The sequence below is a fragment of the Gobius niger genome (genome assembly GCF_951799975.1).
Source record: "Gobius niger genome assembly, chromosome: 16".
NCBI lineage: Eukaryota > Metazoa > Chordata > Actinopteri > Gobiiformes > Gobiidae > Gobius > Gobius niger.
In genome coordinates this window covers 27,095,838-27,119,633 of record NC_136867.1, presented here as the reverse complement: position 1 = coordinate 27,119,633, position 23,796 = coordinate 27,095,838, and the positions used below count along the sequence as shown (strand labels likewise).

At 43.8% G+C, this 23,796-nt stretch overlaps 2 protein-coding genes across 4 annotated transcripts in view; one reads left to right on the top strand and one right to left on the bottom strand.

Annotated features, from left to right (window-relative positions):
• The window catches only part of trmt61a (tRNA methyltransferase 61A), a 43,369-nt gene extending 27,225 nt beyond the window's left edge, over positions 1–16,144 (bottom strand). The window contains exons 1-3 of the mRNA XM_079573565.1: positions 15,913–16,144; positions 13,646–13,836; positions 13,405–13,561 (exon numbers count right to left, since the gene is read on the bottom strand). Of these exons, the coding sequence (XP_079429691.1) occupies positions 13,405–13,561; positions 13,646–13,816 (328 nt within the window). The 5' untranslated portion in view covers positions 13,817–13,836; positions 15,913–16,144. The remainder of the gene's footprint in view (positions 1–13,404; positions 13,562–13,645; positions 13,837–15,912) is intronic.
• On the top strand, positions 15,170–23,355 carry ckba (creatine kinase, brain a). 3 transcript variants are annotated; one of them, XM_079573536.1, is made up of 8 exons: positions 15,170–15,207; positions 18,755–18,948; positions 19,357–19,511; positions 20,852–20,984; positions 21,498–21,669; positions 21,988–22,111; positions 22,194–22,383; positions 23,029–23,355. In XM_079573536.1, exons 1-8 carry the CDS (start codon positions 15,185–15,187, stop codon positions 23,205–23,207), a joined length of 1,170 nt encoding a protein of 389 aa, XP_079429662.1. In that variant the 5' UTR covers positions 15,170–15,184; the 3' UTR covers positions 23,208–23,355. The 3 variants fall into 3 exon arrangements, with proteins under 3 accessions (XP_079429662.1, XP_079429663.1, XP_079429664.1); XM_079573537.1 differs by lacking the exons at positions 15,170–15,207; positions 18,755–18,948 and adding exons at positions 16,982–17,140; positions 17,455–17,656; XM_079573538.1 differs by lacking the exon at positions 15,170–15,207 and adding an exon at positions 17,455–17,559 and having other exon boundaries at positions 18,852–18,948.
• The last annotated feature ends 441 nt before the right edge of the window (positions 23,356–23,796 follow it).

Genomic DNA, 23,796 nt, shown 5'->3' with positions numbered 1-23,796 from the left:
AAAATGGCCGCCATCAGAGTTTTTACAGATTACTCCAAAATGCGTGAATGTGCCAAGGCAACACTTCAGGCATGTTTTTAATGAGGGAATGACATAATAACAGGATGTAAAGCTTGAAAAAGTAATGACTGTGTGGATCTTTAACAGGTCCACTGCATTGTTTTTAATGTATTTATTGCACTTGTTGATTGTGTTGTATGTCTGTGTATGTACTTATTGAGCCCGTACTGGCACTTTCTCTGCAAGTGAAGTTTCTCATGGTTAAACAAAAGGAATTTGAAGTAAAGTGCTTGAATCTTAGGTAGCAGCTGGTCTGTGCAAACCCTCGACTTTGAGGACCAGCCCAAGGATCATTTTGGAAGAGATGTAGCTTTTAACATTGGCTATACCTGCTTGGTAATGTTCGCCTCAGTTGCTCTTCTCGATATGAAGGAGCAGCAGTTCTACTCCGAGCTTCTCCCAGGTGACTGAGCGCTTCACGCTATCCCTGATTATGCGTCCAGTCACTCTGCGGATGAAACTTATCTCGGCCGCCTGTATCCACAATCTTGTCCTTAAATCTCATGACAAGGAGGAACACAGATCGATCTTTAACCTCTTAAAGGGATATTTCAGGATTTTTGACATAGGGTCTCATTTCCTAGTTATCCAGAGTGTTGCTGGTACCTGGAGATATTTATTTTGTAATTCATGCAGTTCTTATATTTGAAGAGTTTTGTGGCGCTAGGCTAACGCTAGGCTAGTGCATGTCTATGGTATCAGCTAGCCTGCATTAAAAACAGTCTGACCCGCTCCACAGAGCACCTGAGGCAAATCACTTATAACACCAGACTAACCATATAAATGTAAATTCTCTTTGAGGGACTATTTTCTAGCAGATCACTCCGCCGCTGCGTAGCTTATACAACCATCGACACAGATATCTATGAGGTTAGTCTGGTGTTATAAGTGATTTGCCTCAGCTGCACTGTGGAGCGGGTCAGACTGTTTTTAATGCAGGCTAGCTGATACCATAGACATTTGCTAGCCTTGCACTAGCCTAGCGCCACGAAACTCTTCAATCACAAGAACTGCATGAATTACAAAAAAAATATCTCCAGAAATCAGCAACACTCTGGATAACTAGGAAATGAGGCCCTATGTCAAAAATCCTGAAATATCCCTTTAACCAAGAGCATTTTCTCCAGTTATAAAAGCTTTTAAAAGGTGCAAGAGACGACAAAATGGCAATGAAAAAGTGACAAAAATATGGGACGAAAATGCAACAAAAGTGCGACGGAAAAATAAAATGTCAAAAAAGCGACGACAACGCAAGGAAAAAGATCAATTTCGATGAGTTTTGTCGGTGTTAGCTTTCAAATGAGGCGTTACACTGGCCTGTAGGGGGTTTGGGTAAAGTCAAACTAGGCCTGGGCGATTTTGATATTGATCGATCTCGATTTTCAATTCTATTTGGTTTTTCATCATCAGGCTGATTCATAAAATTAAAATACATCTTTTATTCAAACCTCAGCTCAAACTATGCTTTCATCAAGTCTCATTTTAAACACAAAAGTCCTCCATTGTCTCGTCCAAACTACGTACTGTTTGTGCCAAAGAAATGGCTGTAAACCTGTTGATTATAAAACCTTATGACGATTATTGAGATTGATCAAAGTAGAGATTTTGATTTCAATTAATTGCTCCCAGCTCTAAGTAAAACTGGAAAAATGTGCTCGGTTAATGTGGGGTTTAAGAGGTTAAACTGTCTTTCTAAGTTTGACAATCACTTGGGCTGATCTGCACAAGGTTAAAAAACACATTTCCAGTTTAGTAAGCAACACTTGCCCGTGTATTTGCGCAGTGATGTAACTTTAACGCTCTGAAAAGCTGCAAGCTGTCGGTTTACGCTGGATTTTGTGACAACATTCTTGCATCATCAGTTCCAGCAGCAGATTCCAGGACCTTAAGGACGGGAAATGTGAGCGATGGCACGGCCTTGACCCGAGTTTCAGCTTAACCAGGCCCCGTTTTCAGCAAGCTCCTGCCTCTCATCTCCAGGTCTGCGCTAGAGAGTAATGAAGACTGCTAACTCGATTGGTGATCTAATAATGCGCACGGTCAGGAGTCGTTAAACGGTCCCGGATCAGACCTGACAACTCTCCCTAACCACGGACGGAGCTAATGTGATGGGACTGCAGACACCACACACACACACAGAGGAGAGAGAGGAGATTCAGATGCTGCTGATGTGACGGGACTGCAGATATCTGATACAGAGGCGAGAGGGAATTCATTTTCTTTGAGCTTCCTCCAAATGATGTGGCTATAATGACTTTACAAATCGATGTGCAGGTCTTTTTCCTAATACGGGGTTTATACAAGAAGCAGCAAGTCAAATTTAAGGCTTTACTATTATTTTAATATCACAAAAGCAAAAAATCAGTGCCTATAACTGACTATATATGATGATTTGATATGATTTCAGCTACTAAGGATGGGCGATACCATGTTTTTTGGAATCGATACCGATACTTTTGGGGTCATTTTTCTCGATACCGACACAGATACTGGTCATTTTATATGGGTGAATGTATTTAAATTCATATACATTTCTAAAACTGGTAAATTTGTATAATTAATAGGGAAATTAAAATGATATTACTTTAACTGGTTAATTAAAGGGGGGGTATTATGCAAAATCGACTTTTTCAAGCTTTACATCATGTTATTATGCCATTCCCTCATTAAAAACATGCCTGAAGTGTTGCCTTGGCACATTCACGTATTTTTGAGTAATCTGTAAAAACTCTGATGGCGGCCATTTTAGGGATAGGTTTGCCTGAGTCCTCCTAGGAACGCCCCCACCTCCCGGAGACGCCTCCGAGCTTTCGTCACCAGCCGAGTAACCAACCACTGCTCCTCAGCAGAACCCCCTCCCCGCTGATGCCACAGACAGCGTGTGGAGGGGGCGTGTCGGAAAGGGTCAGAGGTTCTTAAAGAGACAGAGGCCTATTTCAAGACATTCACTACAGCCATTTTGAGAGAGCAATTTTATACAAGGCAGTTATTCTAATTTACTGCATTGACAGACCAACAGAAGGTTTGGTCATCATTGTAGTGTGATATAGACTGGTGCTATGTGATTGAAAAAAGCATAATACCCCCTCTTTAAACAATGTTAATGTGAAATGAAATACATAAACACATTTTTAAATTATTACTTTAATGACAAACAGACTCTAAACCAGAATGATTTGGCTGGCTTAGCTCAATCCCCTGCTGCTGTGGACTGTTTTGACTCAGAACAAAGATGTAAATCGTCCTTTTATGTTTAAAATTGCTGCCATGCCTTCATTTTACATATGCAAATTAGTATCAATACTTTTTGCCCAATATCGATACTTTAAAAGTAGCCATTTGGTATCGATATATCGATACTGTGGTATCGATACGCCCATCCCCATCAGCTACTACAGTAACCAAACCTCAAGGGGATGAGTTTTTTTTTTCCTGCCTTGTGCCTCCAACATTTGAGTGACATGTTCTCCAATCAGAATGATTGAGTCTTGCTTCCTTTGCCTGCTGTCGATCAGAAGAGGCTTCAGTCGCTACAAACAAACCCCATGTGTATCTTGTGCAACTGCAAACTATTCTCAAGGTAGTTTTGCGACCTGTACTGTTGTATTAACCTGCGTGTAAATATGACATATTTGCAGCAGGTTTTTGACATAAATACGAAGCTGATTTGTATAAAACAAGCAGCGTTTTGCAGGTGGTGATTCAAATAACGCTGTTTTGTAGCTGAACAGGGAGAAGAGTGTGAGAGCGACACATATTTGACACTCTGCCTTTTGCAGATCTGCATTTTGTTACTGCATGAAGCTGAAATGTAATAACTAAATATAAAGATGTTTAACAGCAGATTTATAAGTCTCTGCAGCTCAATGCTCAATTGCATGAAAAACAAAACATATGCTTTATATATACAGTGTTCCCTCGTTTATCGTAGGGGTAACCCTTAATGTTCTAAAAATAACCCGCAGTAAACGAAATCTGCAAAGTTTAGTGTTATCTTTTACAACTATTATATTTGTTTTAAGGCTGTAAAACCCCTCACCTCACACTTTATACACTTTTCTCACTCGTTCACACGTGTTTTCCCTTATACCTGGTGTCACTGTGATTTTTAGATTCACATTACAGACATGGGGATGGAAACACCGTGAGCTGCTCTCGTCTCCGCTGTGCTGTTGTTCAAACTAAGAGACAATCATCGCTACGACCAACGCTTTATCGTAGCAGTTTCAGCTTCAGAAGGCAAGTGCCACATGCTAGCGGTGTTTATTTTCACGCAAAAGTGCAGAGAAAGTAAACGCGGGGGTGGGGGACCCGCTCGTGCCCGGCCTGTGACCCTGCTGTGTTGACAGGACACAGAGATCACCTCTGCAGTGAGAGGAGGCTCACTCTGCGACTAGCCAATCAGGACGCAGAACACAATGCGAGTATGGCGTTCAGCGAGGCCATGAAAGGTGAATCGTGTTATAGCGAGGGACCGATGTAGAATATAAAAATCGAATCGCAATGTCTGTCAGAAAAATCCCAGTTAAGTTCCTGTACCAAAATCGTGCTTTTGTAATACTCAAAAGCCGATGAAAAAGTGCAATTAATTTCAGCCAAATCTGCATGTGCTCTGTTTGGGGATAAACATGTGATGACTGCAAGCTCCCAGTTCAGTTTGTTTCTTACACAAAAACATGACTGAATGCCGTGCTTGTAGTGTGTCACCTTTTCGAATAAAATCTGAAAAGTTGTAGTTTATTAGAGCGAGAGAGGCAGGAGGCAGTCAAAGAGAAAGATGATGAGAAAATAGAGTTCAGAGAAAGAAAAGAGCAGCGAGGTCGCTGACTGAGCGCATTTCCAGCCACATTGCCATCTCATCCTCCTTTACGACGTGCTCTCTCTCTTCCTCCCTCTTGAATGGATGGATAGTGACGTGTGCAGAGCCGGTGGGGAGCATGATGTAGCACTGCGCCACAGGCTCCCCTCCCCCAAACTCTCCTCCACGCACTTCAATCAAGCACTACCCGAGCCAGGCACAAGGACTCCTCGAAATCAGGGCGATGGAATGCCTTAAGATTAAAACACGAAGTTCTGTCACAGGAAGAGACATAAAATAACGGAAATTTACATTTATTATGAGTTGAGGTGGGAAATATATCGTCGACAAGATGATATTGAAATTGCTATTTGGAAGAAATGTTAATTTATGATATTGAGTTTATCTTCAGTGTCAAGAAATGCGGGGGAAAAATTTGAGAATATTGGGGAAAAATAGGGTAAAAGAAATGGGAAGAAAATGAGAAAAAATAGGGTAAAAATAATGGGGGGAAAATGAGGAAAAAATTGGCTAAAAATTAGTAAGAAATTAGGAAAATAATGGGAAAAAAAGGGTAAAAATAGCAGTAAAAATTGACAAAAAAAATTGAAAAAAATAATAATAAATAAGGGAAAATAAGACAACATTTAGGAAACATTCAAAACAAAATTGAAGATACAAAAATAGAGTAAAAATTCGGACAAATTTGGAAGTGATTTTTCCTGCCCTTTTGCAGCCTGTTCAAGACAATTATCTTTTGGGGAGACAAAGCAATTTAAATTAATAATTTTGCAGCACATTTCTACATATTTCTGATGGTTTGCATAAATATCTCTTCAAAATTATCATCGAGAAAGTCCCCACAAATATTACAAGATATTAATTTTTATCAGCAACGCTCAGTCCACCATCTCTACGTGACTTAATTGTTCAGAAAAGGGACAGAATGTCAGTCATTTGCAGCTGATTGGATCAAGCGTGCCTCGTTTTAGCCAATCACAGCCAAGTCACAATGCAGCTAAACAACAAAGCACTAAAGCAATTACATATATAGGTTTTAAAGGTGAATAGTGTTTGTAAGTCTGCAGCAGCACCTCCAGTTTTTCCATCGTCAGCGTGTTGTTAATTAGCATCGATAAAAGTGCGAGCTGCAAATGTAAATCGGCGAACTCACGGCAAGATCAGCCGGAGCCCCTCTCGAGGACGTCCAGCTGCAGGGCAAGGTTGATCTGACATATCCCCATGTTTTAATAAAATGCTACATTATGGACGCCTTTAGATCACAGCACATTTGCAGTGATGTCATTTCAATAAATAATAAAAGATCCAGTGTTGCATTAAAGCTGGGGTACCTGATGAGCCACCTCAGAGTATGTTGTAAACACGGTAAAACACAAGCCTTGTTGTAGTGTCTTCGACTTAAGATTTACTGAGCGATGGAGTCTAATGTAAATTAGTGGATTTTTTCTTGTGGGTGGCTGCTCCTGCTTCACTTTGTCACCACTCAATGCTGTATGTGGGTGTGAAATGTGTATTTAATTACATTCTTTGAACAATTTGAATAGACAGGAAGGACTGTGAGCGCGAGGAAGTTTAGGCCAAAAATGCAAAATTGACTTTTTGGAGCTTTTAGCCATGTTGTTAAGCTATTTCCTCATCAAAAAACCCCCCAGTGGTTTTTGGCTTCATTCACGCAGTTCTCAGCAACTCTCCTGTAAAACGACTGACTATGTCATGTGACACTATGACGTATTTTACGTTATAGAGCCTTAAGAGCTGGACATGTCCGCGCTGCCCCTGTGGAGAAAACAAACTCACCCCCTGAGTGTATGAACAGATGTCATGTTTGCACTGAAGGATGTGAAGAAGGAGCTCTTTCTAACCTACTCTGGACACCTGTTATTGTTTCTTACTTAACGATAATGTCATGGAGAAAAAAAACCGTTACGAGAGGTGCAGGACTTTATTCAGCCTTCTAAAGAAGAGGACACTCACCAGAAGATGGAATTTCTTTCCGGGATTTGCCGACTTTTACCAAAATAGTGTTTTTCTGTGACTGTCTCTGATGGATGTTTAGTGAACCTTCACCAGAATCAAAGTGGATTCACTTTTATAACCAACGCGAGTCCCATAATGTAAACACCCGATGGAACAGAGCGGTGAGTCAATCAAAACGTGTGTTAGCGTGTGTGTGTTAGCGTGTGTGTTAGCGTGTGTGTGTTAGCGTGTGTGTGTTAGCGTGTGTGTGTGTTAGCGCGTGTGTGTTAGCGTGTGTGTGTTAGCGTGTGTGTGTTAGCGTGTGTGTGTTAGCGTGTGTGTGTTAGCGTGTGTGTGTTAGCGTGTGTGTGTTAGCGTGTGTGTGTTAGCGTGTGTGTGTAAGCGTGTGTGTGTAAGCGTGTGTGTGTTAGCCATTTATGAAGCTGTGTCATAAATATCAACTCCTGATAACTGCATTGTGAAGTAACTTCACTTATTGCAGTGATATTTATATTTCTACTACTGCGAATGTTCCATGGGCAGAGAGAGGGGGCAGAGTTAATTGAATTGAAGCGTCTTGTCTTCCGGGTTTGCAAAATACCCCCAGAAAATACTTGCTCCATAGTGGTAGTAGTACAATATATCACATAAAAGCCTATAGTTTACTTTGGGGTGGCTAAAATAGCAGGATACAGATCCTTTAAAGGCATAACACCTTATTTTCTTTCACATAGTGGAAAAAAATGTGTTTTGTCCACCTTTAGTATATTGTAAACTCAGACATTTGTGGGGAAAAAAACAATGGGCATCTAATTATAAAACGCATCGATTTCATGAAATCTCATCTCATGACAACGACATATAACCTACGATGTTCCGCAGTGTGGCTTTAAAAGATTTACTGCCACCATTTCCTTCCCACTCTGCAAACTCAGTCTCCTCTCTCGTGTTTACGTTACGTCATAATCCACAGAACAATAGCGGCGAATATTAGCAGCTGGTGTGGAGTAAGCAGCATCTGGCTCTCGCTCAACAATGTGCAAATCCTTTTCCCTTTTCCCCCCAAATCGTAAATATAAGATGCAGCCAGCGGTGCAGAGACGGAGCCAGAGTCCCCCCCCCCACCCCCCTCTCTCTTCTGGAGAGGCCGCAGCAGAATACCAATCGATGCCTGTTTGGCGGAGTGCAGCGTCCTGGGCCTGAATGCACAAACGCTCTGTCAAAAATGCTTCCGACGAGGACGCAGGTCTCCCATAGGGACCACTGACAGAGACGCATTAGGCTCCGGGAAGAGCTTTTGTTATTTTTGGGAACTTCCTACCTCTGCACAAAGAGGAACCGCATTTCAATCAAGTCACAGTGTGGATGGTGGTAATAAGCAAAGCCTGTTATTTAAGCAGAATAATGTCCTCTGCACCCTTTAACCTCTTGACTCCCGCCTGAACCGAGAGGATCTTTTTCCTCACGTCAGATTTTTTTTCCATCATTTTTTTGTTGGGTGTTCAACTCATTTTTGTAACTTTTTTGGCATTTTTTTCATCCATTTTTAGTCATTTCTTTGTCAAATTTTTATCACATTTTTGTCAAATTTTTATCACATTTTTGTCATTTTTTCATACATTTTTTGTCAATTTTTTGTGACATTTTTGTGACATTTTTGCCACTTTTCATAAATTTTTCCTCACTTTTTTGTCACATTTCCATCATTGTTTTCGTCTCAGTTTTGTTGCTATTTTCACAGCTTTTTTCCAGAAGCTTTTGGACTGGGGTAAAGCCAAACTGGAGAAAATGTGCTCGGTTCAGGTGAAAGTTAAGGGGTTAAGCATCGGGAAACAATTTATGAACAAATTTGGCTGAATAATCATTTAGGGCAAGACTTTGAGAAACATTATGACAAGAAAGCACTTTAACATTTTTAGGGTTAAATGGGAGAAATACTGTTAATGCACCCAATGAGGCCATAATATGAACAACTCTGGCTTTTGTGGTACACTGGTTACACTGGTTAGATTTAGATAACCATGACCTTGTTCGGGGCTTTTTGTTGTTGCTTGCGGCTGTAACCAAAGAAAACCCAGTGTGTGCGGACGGTTATTTCATTTGTTAGTGTGAACAATTAACAAGTATTCAGAAAAGCAGGATCGCACACTCGCGCTGAATTCACACCAGAGGCATCACAGTGTGTCAGCGCAGTAGAGCAGCGGAACGTTTTCCATTTCAACCTGATGATATTTACACAAGCATTATATTACAAGCGTATTGACACTAGGGCTCTAACCTCTTACACCTCGCCTTGACCGACTGCCTTTTCTCCAGTTCAACTTCACCCAAATCTAAAGGTTTACAGCCTATAGGCCAGTGTAAGAACTGATTGCAACCCTTTTTTCCTGCTTTTTTGTCATGTCTTCATCACTTTTTTTTGTGATCAATTTTTTATTGATTTTCCATATGAGCTATCGCTGTTATTGTTTACTTCCGCAATTTTCGCCGGATGTTTTGGTGAATGGTAGGCAACAGCTGATGCATACAGGCCTCTAACTCGGTTTTATAAAATGATAGATCTGTTACCGCGCAAGAGAAGCAATGCACTGTTTATGGACATTGTTTTTGCTGATTATAGGATTTTAATAAAATGTTTATCAAATATGAAAATGTAAAATGCCTACCACGGCCAACGGATGTGATGACATCGCGATCGCTCGTATTAAAAATGTGTGAGAATCCACATATCACATTCAGCATGTACATAGTACAGCGAGAGATACACATAAAAATATACAGAATGGTATAGCGCAGGTACATACAGCAAACCCCTTTACCCCTCCTGGAACCGCCCCCTTTACGTGGGGGAGGGGTTTGAGCACCAGAATGATCCTGCATCTCCCCTGGTAGGGTCTCCCATGGCAAACAGGTCCTAGTTGACTGGTAAAACAAAGAGCGGTTCAGAAGCCCCTTATGAGAGACCAACAGGCCTGGTTAATCATGAGGCCGTCCTTCTGTGGACCCACCACCTGCAGGAGCCAAGGGGCTGGTGCAATGTGATGTGGGCAGCTCCAACAGTTGCCCCACGACCCAGTCATGGACAAGTGTAAGAAAATGGATGGATGGAGCCTTCTTTAGATCATCTTCTCTTTTATCTTTTTTGAACCACAGCAAAAAAATGTTCAACATCTGGACTTCTGATATAACTATTGGTGTACATTGCTTTGCTTTCTCAAACAATAAACAAGTAACACACTACAGCATCATCCATCCATCCATCCATCCATCCATCCATCCATCCATCCATCCATCCATCCATCCATCCATCCACTTATCTGTTACCAGATCATGGGGGCAGCAGTCCGAGCTGCCCAAATCACATTGCACCAGCCCCTATGGCTCCTCCTGCAGGTGGTGGGTCCACAGTAGGACGGCCTCATGATTCTCAGACCTGTTGGTCTCTTATAAGGGGTTTCTGAATCATTCTTTGTCTGACCTGTCACTTAGGACCAGTTTGCCTTGGGAGACCCTACCAGGGGCACAAAGCCCCCGTCAACAGAGCTGCAGGATCCTTCTGGTGCTCAAACCCCTCCACACCGTCTTATAATATGTTAATAATAGAGAAACCACACACATTATAAATGCCATGAAACGCATGGGAAGACAAACAGACGTGTGCATCTGTAGGAACTTCAGCTCATTGCTAATGTTTCTATGATTTCTATGTGATAACAAGACACAGCCGAGCGTCTCCCTGTGTTTTGTAAAGTAGTTCGATGAAATGTTTTGGCAAATCATTCAGTTCAGGACACACGCTGAATCATTATTTGGCCTGCTGCAATGTTTCCAACTTGTATTAGTTCAGCAGATCATTTGGACACGTTTTGTTTGTACATCATGAACTGAACCGAGATTTTTCAGGACAACTGCATCACTTTTTTTTTAGGGTTTATTATGAAATCCTTAACAAATGTGCGGCCTTATACGGGCTGACTGCTACAAGCTGGTGAAATATTGGAAAGGGATATTGTCTCGAGTTTCCCAGTGATTCATGGAGGCAGCGCGTGGAGTGAAATTTAATTTTGTTGAGTAGCTTTGGAACGCTGCCATGGATTGCATAAAAAGGGTTATGTTTTTTTTCTCCAAATCAAGCAGCAACAATCAATTTAATGCAGACCAATCCAAAAAAGTTGTCCCAATGCAACAAAGCAAGCGTTTACTGCAGCGTGTGTAACCTTTTAACCAGTGAGTTACTTTTACAAGATAAAACCGCATAGAGCAACACAAGCATTGGGAATATTTGAGTATGAGACTGAGGATAAGCACACCGTGGACAAAAACACAATTAAACCAATGTAAACTGCAATTTTCCATTCATGTGGTTTGATGACGACAGATGAAAACATGATCTTAGTCTCTTAATCACAGTCTCCCATGTTTGCAGAAGCCACAGCAGCAACACTGGCAGATACAACAGCGTCAGAATACTTAACAGCGGAGCACTCATCACCAATATGCGGCTCGGGGACCAATTCAGGGCCTTAAGAGCTCCCATCTGGCCTTTCAACAGCTCCAAGCACATCCCAAGTTTCATATTCAATTACATGAAAGGTAGTTTGTTTCCTTTGGTTCTAAATGGTGATGAACAAGCCTCCAGAGTTCATATATGGTTATACAATACATTTTAAAAATAAAGAACAAGAACACGCACACAATTGATTTAGAAGATAGTATTTGAATGTATTTAAGTTAATAGACACTTGTGATCAATTCATTTTAGGGATGGGTCCCGTTGTTTTTTTCCCCCCCGATACCACTACTTTAACCATACCTGCTTTTCGGTGCCTTAACGGTAATTCAATAAAAATAACCTATAACCTATATAAAAAAGTATCATTCAGAAGAATGATCTAAAACGGCGTAACAGAGGCTACACAGGCCACAGCAGCGTCACTTGTACCTTTGTGTTTTGAGCACAATTTCCACTTAAGCAGCGATAAAAAGAGAGAAAGGACGTTATTACCTCCTGAGCTGCAGAGTCAGATCCACAACAGGACACGGTTTCTTTCAGCTAAACTTTTCTAAACTCACTGCACTTTGACGAACCGAAAGCTCCACACGTCAAAGATCTTTACATGGTGTGAGCGCTCACTCTGCCACTCATAGTTTACTAAAACTGTACTAAAAATGTCTAATACAGAGTGAGCGCTCACTGTTCCACAAACAATCTTGGATATTCCCCTCTCTGCAGCTGCTGTAAAGTTGTAAACAACAGCACGTAAACTCCGCCTCCGGGTCTGTCGCTAAAGGTAAAGACGTCTTCCTTGTTGTCACTGCTCTATTTTACTTTTCAATTTGCCTAAAACTTAAGTTTCTTATTCAGTCCTGGCTTAGTCCTGGTTTATAACTGGTTTAGTTTAGCTCTGGGTTTTACAACCAGTATAAGTCCTGGTTTAGTCCTGGCTCAGTCCTGACGCAAACTGCGGCCCCACCATCTCTATTACAAACGTTAAGTAAGTTAAAGCTTTGCTTCGCTCGATTTGCGCTGAAGCGGCTCATTATCTGTGTTCATGTTGCTTTTTTTTAAGACTCACTGCGGGTCATATATTTACGTCCGGAGAGAAAAAGAACCGAAAGTTGGCACCGAAAGAATTTTAGTTTTTCCAATACCCCCCCCCCCCCCCCCCCCCGACAGGAGCTTTTCGGTCAGTCGCTAAACGGTGCCCATCTCTACTCATTATACAGTACTTTCCCTGCACTTTTCCACGGGAATAAACCCCACGAGCCTCAGCTAAACACGTCTGACGCCTGAAACTGCTACGACAAAACATTGGCTGTAGCTACGATTGTCTCTTTGAACCATCGTGGATTTCACAATCGCCATGTCTTGCAATGTGACATTTTAGAATCTTACAAGACAAAAAACTTGTGCAATGTACGCCCGGCATTAAAGGGACTATACAGAGTTTAAATGGCCAGTCCTGTTCACCACAACTGCCTCTAAAATCCTGCACTGTCACTCAAAAAGGTGTTAATTCAGGTCTGAAGTGCCGTCATGCACGAGCTTGATATAGAAGCTGCAGTTACGCGTATGACCTGAGGTGGCAGTAGTGAGAATAAAATGACAAACTTGCATTTAGCCCCTTTAAGCAAACGTCACTATAATCATCACCAAAAGTTATCGTCAAGGCGAAAATGTCTCTCTCAAACAAAACCAACAAAAGAAATATCACACAACCAGCCGCCATGAATGTAAAAACATTATACAGGGTGGAGGTTGGAGATAGTTGCAAAGCGAAATTTTCCACGCAAGGCTGGACAAAGCAGGAGTCCTTAGACATGCATGAATCAATCAATGTTTTTTTATAGCCCAACATCACAACGGGAATCGCCTCACAGGGGCATCAATCACTCATAAAACCAAATCTTCACAACCAGCTTAAAAGCTCGCAAACATTAACATCGCTTCCATTATACACAGACAAGTAACTCAATCTCTGACCCAGTAACTGTGCAGATTTCATACCCCTTTCTATATTTATTTATTGGAGTGAACCAAAGCCAGCAGATGCAGCGGACATAATTACCTGATTCACAGACGACAGAGCCCGGCTTTAGCTCCAGCATCATGGTGATCATGGAGATGTCTGTAGTGTAGAGGATCTGGGTGCGATGAGGCAGAGAAACCGTCCACAGCTCAGGGGTCGGGTGAAGCACGAACACCCAGCCTTTACTGCAGCTCACCTGGGATTAAATAAAAGCACCATGAAACAAACCTAACAATATCAGCAACATTATCTTGTCAAATATCACCGTATTTCTCCTCACCTTGGAGCCGTACTTGTGCCCGATGAGGTCCTGGGAGTGGCGGATCACCCCGTACCTGGTCTGGGTCTGGGCGCCTCTCTGCACCTTCACCGGCATCATGCTGTCATGGCTCAGGTACACGATCGCCACATCCCCCTCACGGATGCAGTCGGAGTACTCCGCGAAACTCATGCTCAAACACCAACCCGGGACTGCAATCGAAGACAGAAATACTTTTATAAGAGGCAGATGGTTAATGTGCATCAGGTGGAACAATACCCATATAGCAAGAAGCCACAATACATAAATAAATCACTGAGATTGTGGACTTGATGCACAAACATTTGGTGGACATGAATTAAAAATGCATGACAAGATCAAATAAGTTGATTAAGTTAGTCCTAATTTATCAAATGTTGTTCCATTTTAACTTGGTTTTGGTCTGGATTCAGCATTTTATTATTGAACAGTCCACCTATAGAGTTTGGGAATGTGATGTCATATCGCTAAGCGTTATGGGATGAGCAGCAATTGTAAACTAATGGAGATTATAAAAGTTAGTTAGTTTATTGTTCACATTAAAACACATGGACACCACAGTGAGTTAGATGTATTTACCAGCAGTAACTCAGCAGCTAATGGAGCTGTTCCACGGCTTTATTCTCCACTTTTTATACTGTAGCTAATGTTAGTCAATGGAAATGTATGCTAACAGCTTCAAAGATGGCGGATCTCCATGGTAACTGTGGAATTTCCTGAACTCAATAGAGATACGCCATCTTTGCAGCTGTTAGCATACATTTCCATTCACTAACATTAGCTAAAAACAGTATAAAAAGTGGAGAAAAAAGCCGTGGAACAACTGCTGAGTTACTGCTGGTAAACACATCTAACTCACTGTATTTTAACTTTTAAAATCTCCATTAGTATACAATTGCTGCTCATCCCATAATGCTTAGCGATATGACGTCACATTCCCGAAGTTTATACATTTAATGAACATACTGTGTTAAAATTATCTATATAATAATCATATGCAAAATCACAATAATATTGCTATTGCATTGTTATTTTATATACATTTTCTCAAATTATGTACCCCTTGTTCTTCATGTTACAGGGTGTAGACCAGTAAATAAAAATTTTAAAAAAAAGTTTTTAATTTTTCCAAGTTTTTCTACCACTATAGTTTACCATTGAATAAACACAATTCGTTTTTACCCGTTCCTGACATTCAACCTCCAACCTGCACGTGCTGCCATCTCGCTTCACAACAATTTTTCATAAACATCTTATTTACAGTCCAAAGGTTGCTTTAAAAATATAAACACACATTTACAATCGAATATTTTAGTCACAATAATCAGGATTTTTATTTATTTATTTATTGCCTCGTGCTACCGTTGGAAAATTAACTGACAAACTACGGTTACCATGACAACAGGTTCAGTTACATCCCAGCATCTCCCAGACGCTCGGCTCATTCGACGGCGCAAAACTTGACAACTTTTTGAGGAGTTTTTTTTTGAGGATTGTTACAGAGTTTCTAACAGGAGGAAGATGTCCGACAAAGTGGACGACGCGTGAGTACAACAGCAAAAATAATGTTATCATAAATCGTATGTTTTGTGAGGTTTAAATGGTGTCGTGTCGCTAACTTTTCCCCACTCGAGGTGGTAACGGAATCAACGGTTATTGATAAATGTCTTAATAAATTCCAACTAATCTTGGGGGTAAAAAAAACACCCAAAAATAGTGAGAAAAGACAGCATCACGACACTAAAAACATAATATTTCATGCTTTTGAAGAGCCGTTCTCGTTTAACGTTTAAAGTGTAACGTAAGTTAGCGAACGTTTAACATTTATTTCTTGTATTGTGTAAAAACGTATCAAAAAATAAAGAGCAAATGCCTACAACTTGAAATATATATAAAAAATACAGCCTGGGCAATATTTAAAAAATATATATATTATTTACAACCGTGACTTTTATGAGCTGCTTGGTTTTACAGTTATATGAAAATGCTACTTCTCCCATCAACGTCTTGTCAAACATCAACTGCTTTTCACGTATATACTCGCTTTTTAACTACATTTAAAATGAATAACGAAAAACAAAGCACGATAATGCTGTAGAAAAGTTTGCTTTTATGTGTTAAAAGGTGAAACTATCATTGTAAAGCGTTTAATAGTCCAAACGTGCAGCTTAAACGGAGCTAACTGATGGCTACACGAATGCTAACGTCTGTCTCGTGCGTTCTGCGCGCGTGAGGCGGCGTCCACTCACCGTCAAGGGAAAACAGCAGCAGATGATGCGAATAAAATGTCAGATTTCAATATGAAACTTTTGGAAATGATGAAACAGGAGCAGGGAAAGGTTCTCAGTCATTCACTCGCTGTCACCGACCGCACACGTGGTTTTGTTTTGGGAGGAAGTACTTCTTCTTCTTCTACGAGGGCGGTGCATAGAGGCGCGTTACTGCCGCCTTCAGGTTCCGGCCTCTCTCTTTGAAGATTCCTGCAAGATTCTTTTGGCTCAGAGTCGCTACATGAACGCGAATATTTTCGATATACTCTACATATGTTTTGTCGACATAATCAAGCTTTTTGGTTGATCCGAGGAGAGAAACGGGGGCTCGGATGAACTAGACCCGCCCCCCTCGCGCTTCCAGGAGGGCGGTGTGATGGTGGTGATGATGGGGGGATGTGAGGCGAGATGACAGCAGACACTGTAGGCACGCAATCTGGGAGCGCTCACTGGCAATGCATTCTTATAACCAGTTTATTATATCAAAGAACCAAGCCAAGGATGTTGTATTCACCAGCAGGCACCGTGGGCAAATGCTATGCTAAAACAGTGATGCAAAAATAGTCCATGGCTTCAAGTCTCAGTCTGTCTAAATATGAACCTTCTCTGGTTCGACTTTTGTGGCGGGACAGATTGAGGATGAACTGTAAAAAAGGCTTTAGTAACAACGAAGAGCGTGCAAGAAGAAATGTGCCAACGTTTGTGCGACTGACTGAAGACTGCACCTAAAAAGGCCAGTCGTCAGGAGCATCCCACAACTGGAATGGCTCTAACACAAACTCTCTACCCTACTCTACTTTACATAGAATGTGCATAAACCAGGAAAGACTTTCATTCAAATCTTCCACTGAAGATGCGCGTCTCAGTCCGGCATGAAGCCCCTCGGCTGCACTGCAAAACCCTTTGTCTCACATGAGGAGACGCGTCCCGGTCCTCCACAGACCCCTCGCTCTTTGTTTTGTGGGTGCTACATGTTTTTATCTGAAGTCATGATGGCGGCAGGAGCAGACAGGGGCCGCTGAATGAGCGGCTGTGGGCCGCGGCCAATGGGCGGAGACACGCGGCTATAAAAGGCGGCTCTGCCTCACTCTGACACCGCAGAGCAGCCGCTGAGGAGCCGTTTGCACCAGCTCCCACACCGGACAAAATAGGGATCTTTGTCTCCACTCCACCCAGCACCAGTCACCTTCAGACCCGCAAACAACAGGTATCGTCCCGTTTGCTCTGTGCCCGGGTTTGCATGTGTTTATTTGGGGAAGAAGCAGCGCTGTAGCGGGACCTGAGGCGGACTCCTCGGCCCATTGTTGTCCGCTGTCATTGTTCTTCTGGGGCTTTGACACTAATGCTAAATGGGGAGATGCATAGCCGCTTATTTCCTTAGGCCCGGGGTGAATCTAGTGTGAATCTGAACTAATGCGGTGGTGAAACGCTGCGGGGCGGGCTGGGTCTACGGGGCTAAATGTTCACTCTGACCGTCTCTCCTCCGTCTCCCCCCGCCTCCCCTCCTCCGCCCTAACCCAGGGTGCAGCCATGCCTTTCGGAAACACGCACAACAACTGGAAACTCAAATACTCCAACGAAGATGAGTATCCCGACCTTTCCAAACACAACAACCACATGGCCAAGGTGCTCACCAAGGAAATGTACGAGCGCCTACGGGACAAGCAGACCCCCAGCGGCTTCACCCTGGATGATGTCATTCAGACCGGCGTGGACAACCCAGGTACGACCCCCCCAGCCATCTGTCCCCTTCATCCTCCTGCCTGAGCCTCCTGCCTGAGCCTGCGCGCATCCACAGCGGCGCAGTGCGGTAATGGCTGCTGCAGGAGCGGGCTCTGGGTGACCTTGTGAGGGATAAGCGCCTCCGCAGCAGAGCACAATATGGAGCAGGAGCACTTAAGAGTCTAAAAGAGGGTCCATTATCAGCGCGGTGCGGCAAAGATTACCGCGTTACATAACTTAATCCCGAGCTGCCACAGTGAGCTCTGCCCCGCGTGCATCAGCTGCAGAGGCTGCACTGTCCGGGGACTGCAGGGTCTGCTCTGTCCGGGGACTGCAGGCTCTGCTCTGTCCGGGGACTGCAGGCTCTGCACTGTCCGGGGACTGCAGGCTCTGCACTGTCCGGGGACTGCAGGCTCTGCTCTGTCCGGGGACTGCAGGCTCTGCTCTGTCCTGGGACTGCAGGCTCTGCACTGTCCGGGGACTGCAGGCTCTGCTCTGTCCGGGGACTGCAGGGTCCGCTCTGCCGCACACACTGCGCAGGATGCCCGCGTGACACCGCAGGCTCCGCGCGCAGCTCTGGCTTCATCAGGCCTCGTTAGCGGCAGCTGTGATTCCTCCACTCGTCCTAATGACATCACTCAGTGGTTATCTAACGCTCCATCACGCACGTGCAGGGTGAGGGATCTGTAACAATGCACTGGCGCAGGACGTTGCAAAGGAACGTCACATCTCAAACTCTGAAACAAAGGCTCTGGTTTAGAAACGCCTGGTGTTTTCCCTGGTGCTGTATCTGAGCAGCAGCTCACAGTAAACAGGCTTTACATGGATTAATCCGATCCCTCCGTCCTTAGGTCGCGGTTTATTAACGGGGTTTTACATTAATGCAGTCGTTAGAACCAAGCAGCTCGTGTGTGCGAGGTCTCGGACTCGTTAATCCCGCTGTGGCACAAATTGGCCTCTTAATGATCCGGTAACATGATGTACCGTTATGTGCGCGCTTCGCGTGCTGGTGGCGCCCTCTGGTGGTGACACTGAGACGGCTCTTCAAAATCACGGCTGTAACTGGGCCGTGCGTTATAAACTGGTTATGTTTGTGCAGCGCGAAGTGCATGAGCAAACTGACGCTGACTGTGAACCGGCGCTGTGTGGACGATGAGTACCCGGATTTGTCCAAACACCACAACCACATGGCCAAGGTGCTCACCAAGGACATGTACGCGCGCCTCCGGGAGCGCGTGACATCCAGCGGCTTCACCATCGACAACGTGATTCAGACCGGGGTGGACAATCCCGGTAAAGCACAGGCACATGCAGAACAGAACAGGGAGAGCAGAGGCTAAAGGGACAGAACCCAAACTCATGACCCGTCACACAACTGACCCTTCACGCAGACATCCTTAAGTTCCAAATCTAATCTCAAAGGCAGTAAGTCTTTGATAAACATGATTGGTTTATTGGATTTTCAGTGGGCTGATAAGTCAACTCTCCTGTTTAATTAGTCCCCAAAGGAAACATAATTGAGGTAAATCTTTTATATTGGCCATGCGGCCCATTATCTTCAACAAATGAATCCTTATAAAGCACATTTAAAAACGACTCCACTACTGCTGACCAAAGTGCATCATCTCAGTATACGTCTCCACCAGCGCTGTGCCCAGTGCTGGTGGGACACTCCCGGTAGTGATGGGCTGGTGTGTGCAGGTCACCCGTTCATCATGACTGTGGGCTGTGTGGCTGGAGATGAGGAGACCTACGAGGTGTTCAAGGAGCTGCTCGACCCCGTCATCGAGGACCGTCATGGAGGATACAAGCCCACAGACAAGCACAAGACCGACATCAACTCAGACAACCTACAGGTACTACTGCTACTACTACTACTACTACTACTGCTACTACTACTACTACAGACAAGCACAAGACCGACATCAACTCAGACAACCTACAGGTACTACTGCTACTACTACTACTGCTACTGCTACTACTACTACTACTACTACTACTACTACTACTACAGACAAGCACAAGACCGACATCAACTCAGACAACCTACAGGTACTACTGCTACTACTACTACTGCTACTGCTACTACTACTACTACTACTACAGACAAGCACAAGACCGACATCAACTCAGACAACCTACAGGTACTGCTACTGCTACTACTACTACTACTACTACTACAGACAAGCACAAGACCGACATCAACTCAGACAACCTACAGGTATTGCTACTACTACTGCTACTGCTACTGCTACTACTACAGATAAGCACAAGACTGACATCAACAGGCAGCACAGTAGAGCAGTGGTTAGCGCTCGTGCTTCACAGCTAGAAGGTCGGGTTTGATTCCCACCTGGACGGGGCCTTTCTGTGTGGAGTTTGCATGCTCCCCCTGTGGCTGCGTAGGTTTCCTCTGAGTACTCCAGTTTCCCCTACCACAAAAAACATGTACAATAGGCCAGGATGTATGAGAGTGCTACAAGGCTACAATCCGGTGTGGCTTGATTCATTAACTTGCACTGTCCCGACCAAATAAACCAATAAATAATAAACTCAGTCAGATAACCTACAGGTACTACGGATAATATTAGTACTTTGATTAGTACTGGTAGTTTAACAATACTTGGTTTACAATACCTGAACAAATACTTTTCTGATACCTATACAAAAATATTTGTCTTCTAGAACATTCCATAAAAGACTATTTCTTTGAAATGTGTATCATTTATTTGAGCTGAAACAGCCAAGTCACTTTTAATGCTGAACCAAACGGCATCAAAACTTTCTGTACCTGCTTTTGTTACCAGTTGTACCTAAACTTTTTTTCAATACTTTTCATACTGTTATCATGTAACGGTACTCAGCCCTAAATACTGATGCAACAACTAATACTGCTGCTGCTACTGCTACTGCTATTACTACTGCTGTCGGGAGTTCTTAGTAAACCCTGATTACTGTCCCGTTGCTGTGATCAGATCCTCTGACTGCGCTGAGCTGCAGGCGACTGTTATTGACCTGATCAAACAAAGCCAAGTTTCACTTGTAAATGTCCAAATCCAAATCAGAGGCAAAGCATCCAGCAAGAACTGTTACTGTTCACTGGTTTGTCTCGAGCGTTACTGGATCAAATCTGACTTCCAAAAGAGTTTGTGTGTAATTCTTCTAACCCTGTCTCCATCTCCTCCCTCGGTGTCAGGGCGGAGACGACCTGGACCCGGCGTACGTGCTGAGCTCCAGAGTGCGAACGGGCCGTAGCATCCGTGGGTTCACCCTGCCCCCACACTGCAGCCGCGGGGAGAGGCGCGCCATCGAAAAGATGTCCAGTGAAGGTGATCATTGCATTTACATGGGCCAGATCAAGGACAGGACAGGGCTCCCTCTAGTGGCTGCAGGCAGACACCACTGCAGTCAGGCGTTATAGCTTAGTTGCCATCAATAATTTGGCCTGTGCTCCCTAAAGAGTGCTAGTTTAGAGACGGGTTAAATTACATTTTACAAATACATTAACACAATTATATTTAAGACTTTGCTAAGAATCTGCCCTGTCTTTTATCTGACTCCGTATTGAACTTTGCGTGTGGCGTACGGTCCGTGTGACCTCCCTGTGCAAACGAGTCAAGCCTTTTCTTTATGAAATGGACCATTCACTGGTGTAAACTATGATTTAAAATAAGTGATTCAGAGTATAACTGTCAGGGATAATTTTGTCAGACATTAGTGTTAGATGTTGAAATCTTTACCCTAACGCCAGTGTCTGAATCCTGAAAGTTCTACTGTAACATGAGTGTTGTGAGGTTTAGTGACTCAGAGTGTTCATTAAAGCCGTGTTTGTGTCTGTGCAGCCCTGGACTCTCTGAGTGGCGACCTGAAGGGCAAATACTACGCTCTGAAGGACATGACGGAGGAGGAGCAGCAGCAGCTCATCGACGACCACTTCCTGTTCGACAAACCAGTGTCTCCTCTGCTGTTGGCCTCTGGCATGGGCCGCGACTGGCCCGACGCCCGCGGCATCTGGTGAGGCCTGGACCACAAAATAACACAAAGGGACAAGAACTTATATAAGTGGAAAAACGTGTTTACTGCGAGCTGCCTCAGACTTTACCTGTAACTTTGCTGAGAGCAGGAACTATCCGCTCATTATTGCAGCTTAGCTTTGACAACACTCTGAACGCAAAGTTTAAATCTGTTGGACCCTCCTCTGAATGCTTTATTTTACCTGCTGTAGGTTGATCAGTATATTTAAGAATACATAAAATATTCTGCAGTTTGGCTTTGATCTAGTTAGTCTTTGGCTTAGTTTTATGACCTTCTTAACCAGTTGTTTGCTCACAGGCACAACAACAACAAGACATTCCTGGTGTGGGTGAACGAGGAGGACCATCTGAGGGTGATCTCCATGCAGAAAGGAGGAAACATGAAGGAGGTGTTCGCCCGCTTCTGCACCGGCCTCACTAAGGTCTGAGCTGAAACTTTGATTTGTCTGAATCCATCAGCAGCTTTGTGGTCTGTGGTTTCCTCACGTCCTTGTCCTGCCGTAGATCGAGGACCTGTTCAAGCAGCACGGACACCAGTTCATGTGGAACGAGCACCTGGGCTACGTCCTGACCTGCCCCTCCAACCTGGGCACCGGGCTCAGGGCCGGCGTCCACGTCAAGCTGCCCAACATGAGCAAGAACCCACAGTTCGAGGACGTCCTCAAGAGGCTGCGGCTGCAGAAGCGAGGCACCGGTGAGAATCACATGGCTTTAATACGTTACTGTCCCGGGACTGTGAGGTGTAGTTCGATCTCAAACATGGAGCTGCTAAATGTGGCATTGGCGTGGTTTGTTTGTTTGGTCTGATCTTAACATTTGTTGTGTCTGGAATGTCAATGACGCACAAGATGAACCGGTCACAACTGTATCATCTCAGCACTAAACCAAAACAACTTATCAACTGAATCATGACATTTTCTTCAACTGGAAACAGGGCTGGGGTAAACAGCACAGCAATATTTCACTTTATTTCTTGGGGAAAAACGGATGTGCTTTGTTTTCTGGATGATTACGATTGAAATCAAAGTATGAATCGCAATGTCTTGTGTTAAACATGGTTTATAGGAATAACTCATTACAGGCTAAGGATAAAACACACCACACTGGCACTGCCTAGACTTTTATAATCACGAGGAAGGTCCCGTCAGCTGAACATGTGAGAAACGTGGATTTGGCCATTTTTTAAAACCTCTATTCTGCCCTGAGCTGAATCTGTAATACTGAATAATAAATATAATCAATATAACATAAATTCCACCTGAGTATCTTGGCGTTGCCCTGCTCCTCTGCACTGGCGCCTGTGGGCGGAGTCTGATGTACTTCTCTCTCGCTCCCTCAGGTGGCGTGGACACCGCAGCTGTCGGAGGAGTATTTGATATTTCCAATGCCGACCGTCTGGGCTTCTCAGAGGTGGAGCTGGTGCAGATGGTGGTGGATGGAATCAAGCTGCTCGTCGACATGGAGAAACGTCTGGAGAAGGGTCAGGCCATTGACGACCTGATCCCAGAACAGAAGTAACTCTCCCCCCTCCCCCCGTCCCCTCACCCCTGTACACTCCCGACTGAACTGTCCTGAATGCACTGTACCACGTTTGGTTTGTTCTATTTAAGAAACGGTTAAAAAGTGAGGATGGATCTGCAGTAAATAAAGATGTTCAACATTCAAACTCGAGTCTGTCTGAGCCCATTTCCACTCCTGCTCCGAGGAAACGCTGAGAACAAACGGCTTCCTGAGTTCAAGGCTGACTTAGAGACTAAACCTTAAGAGCATTTTGTATCAAAGTTCTTATAAAGTTGATCCAGTTTGTCGCCGACTGGAGCCTCAATGTGGCGACGCCACAGTCTTAAAGGGAAAGTCCTGCAAGACAATTCTGTAACGCACAGACCAGGGCTGAGCGGGTTCAGATCAATGATACCTCACACTTGTATTGCACTTTACACGCCTGTATTACCAAGTCTCTCAAAGCGTAACACAAGAGTCATTATTCCTTCACTCCGTGGTCCTGGTAAGCCACTCCGTTGCCTTGTATATGAAACACACAGTATAAATAAAGTTGCCTTGCCCACTGTTGTAGCCACAGCCACCCTGGGGCACTGACAGAATCGAA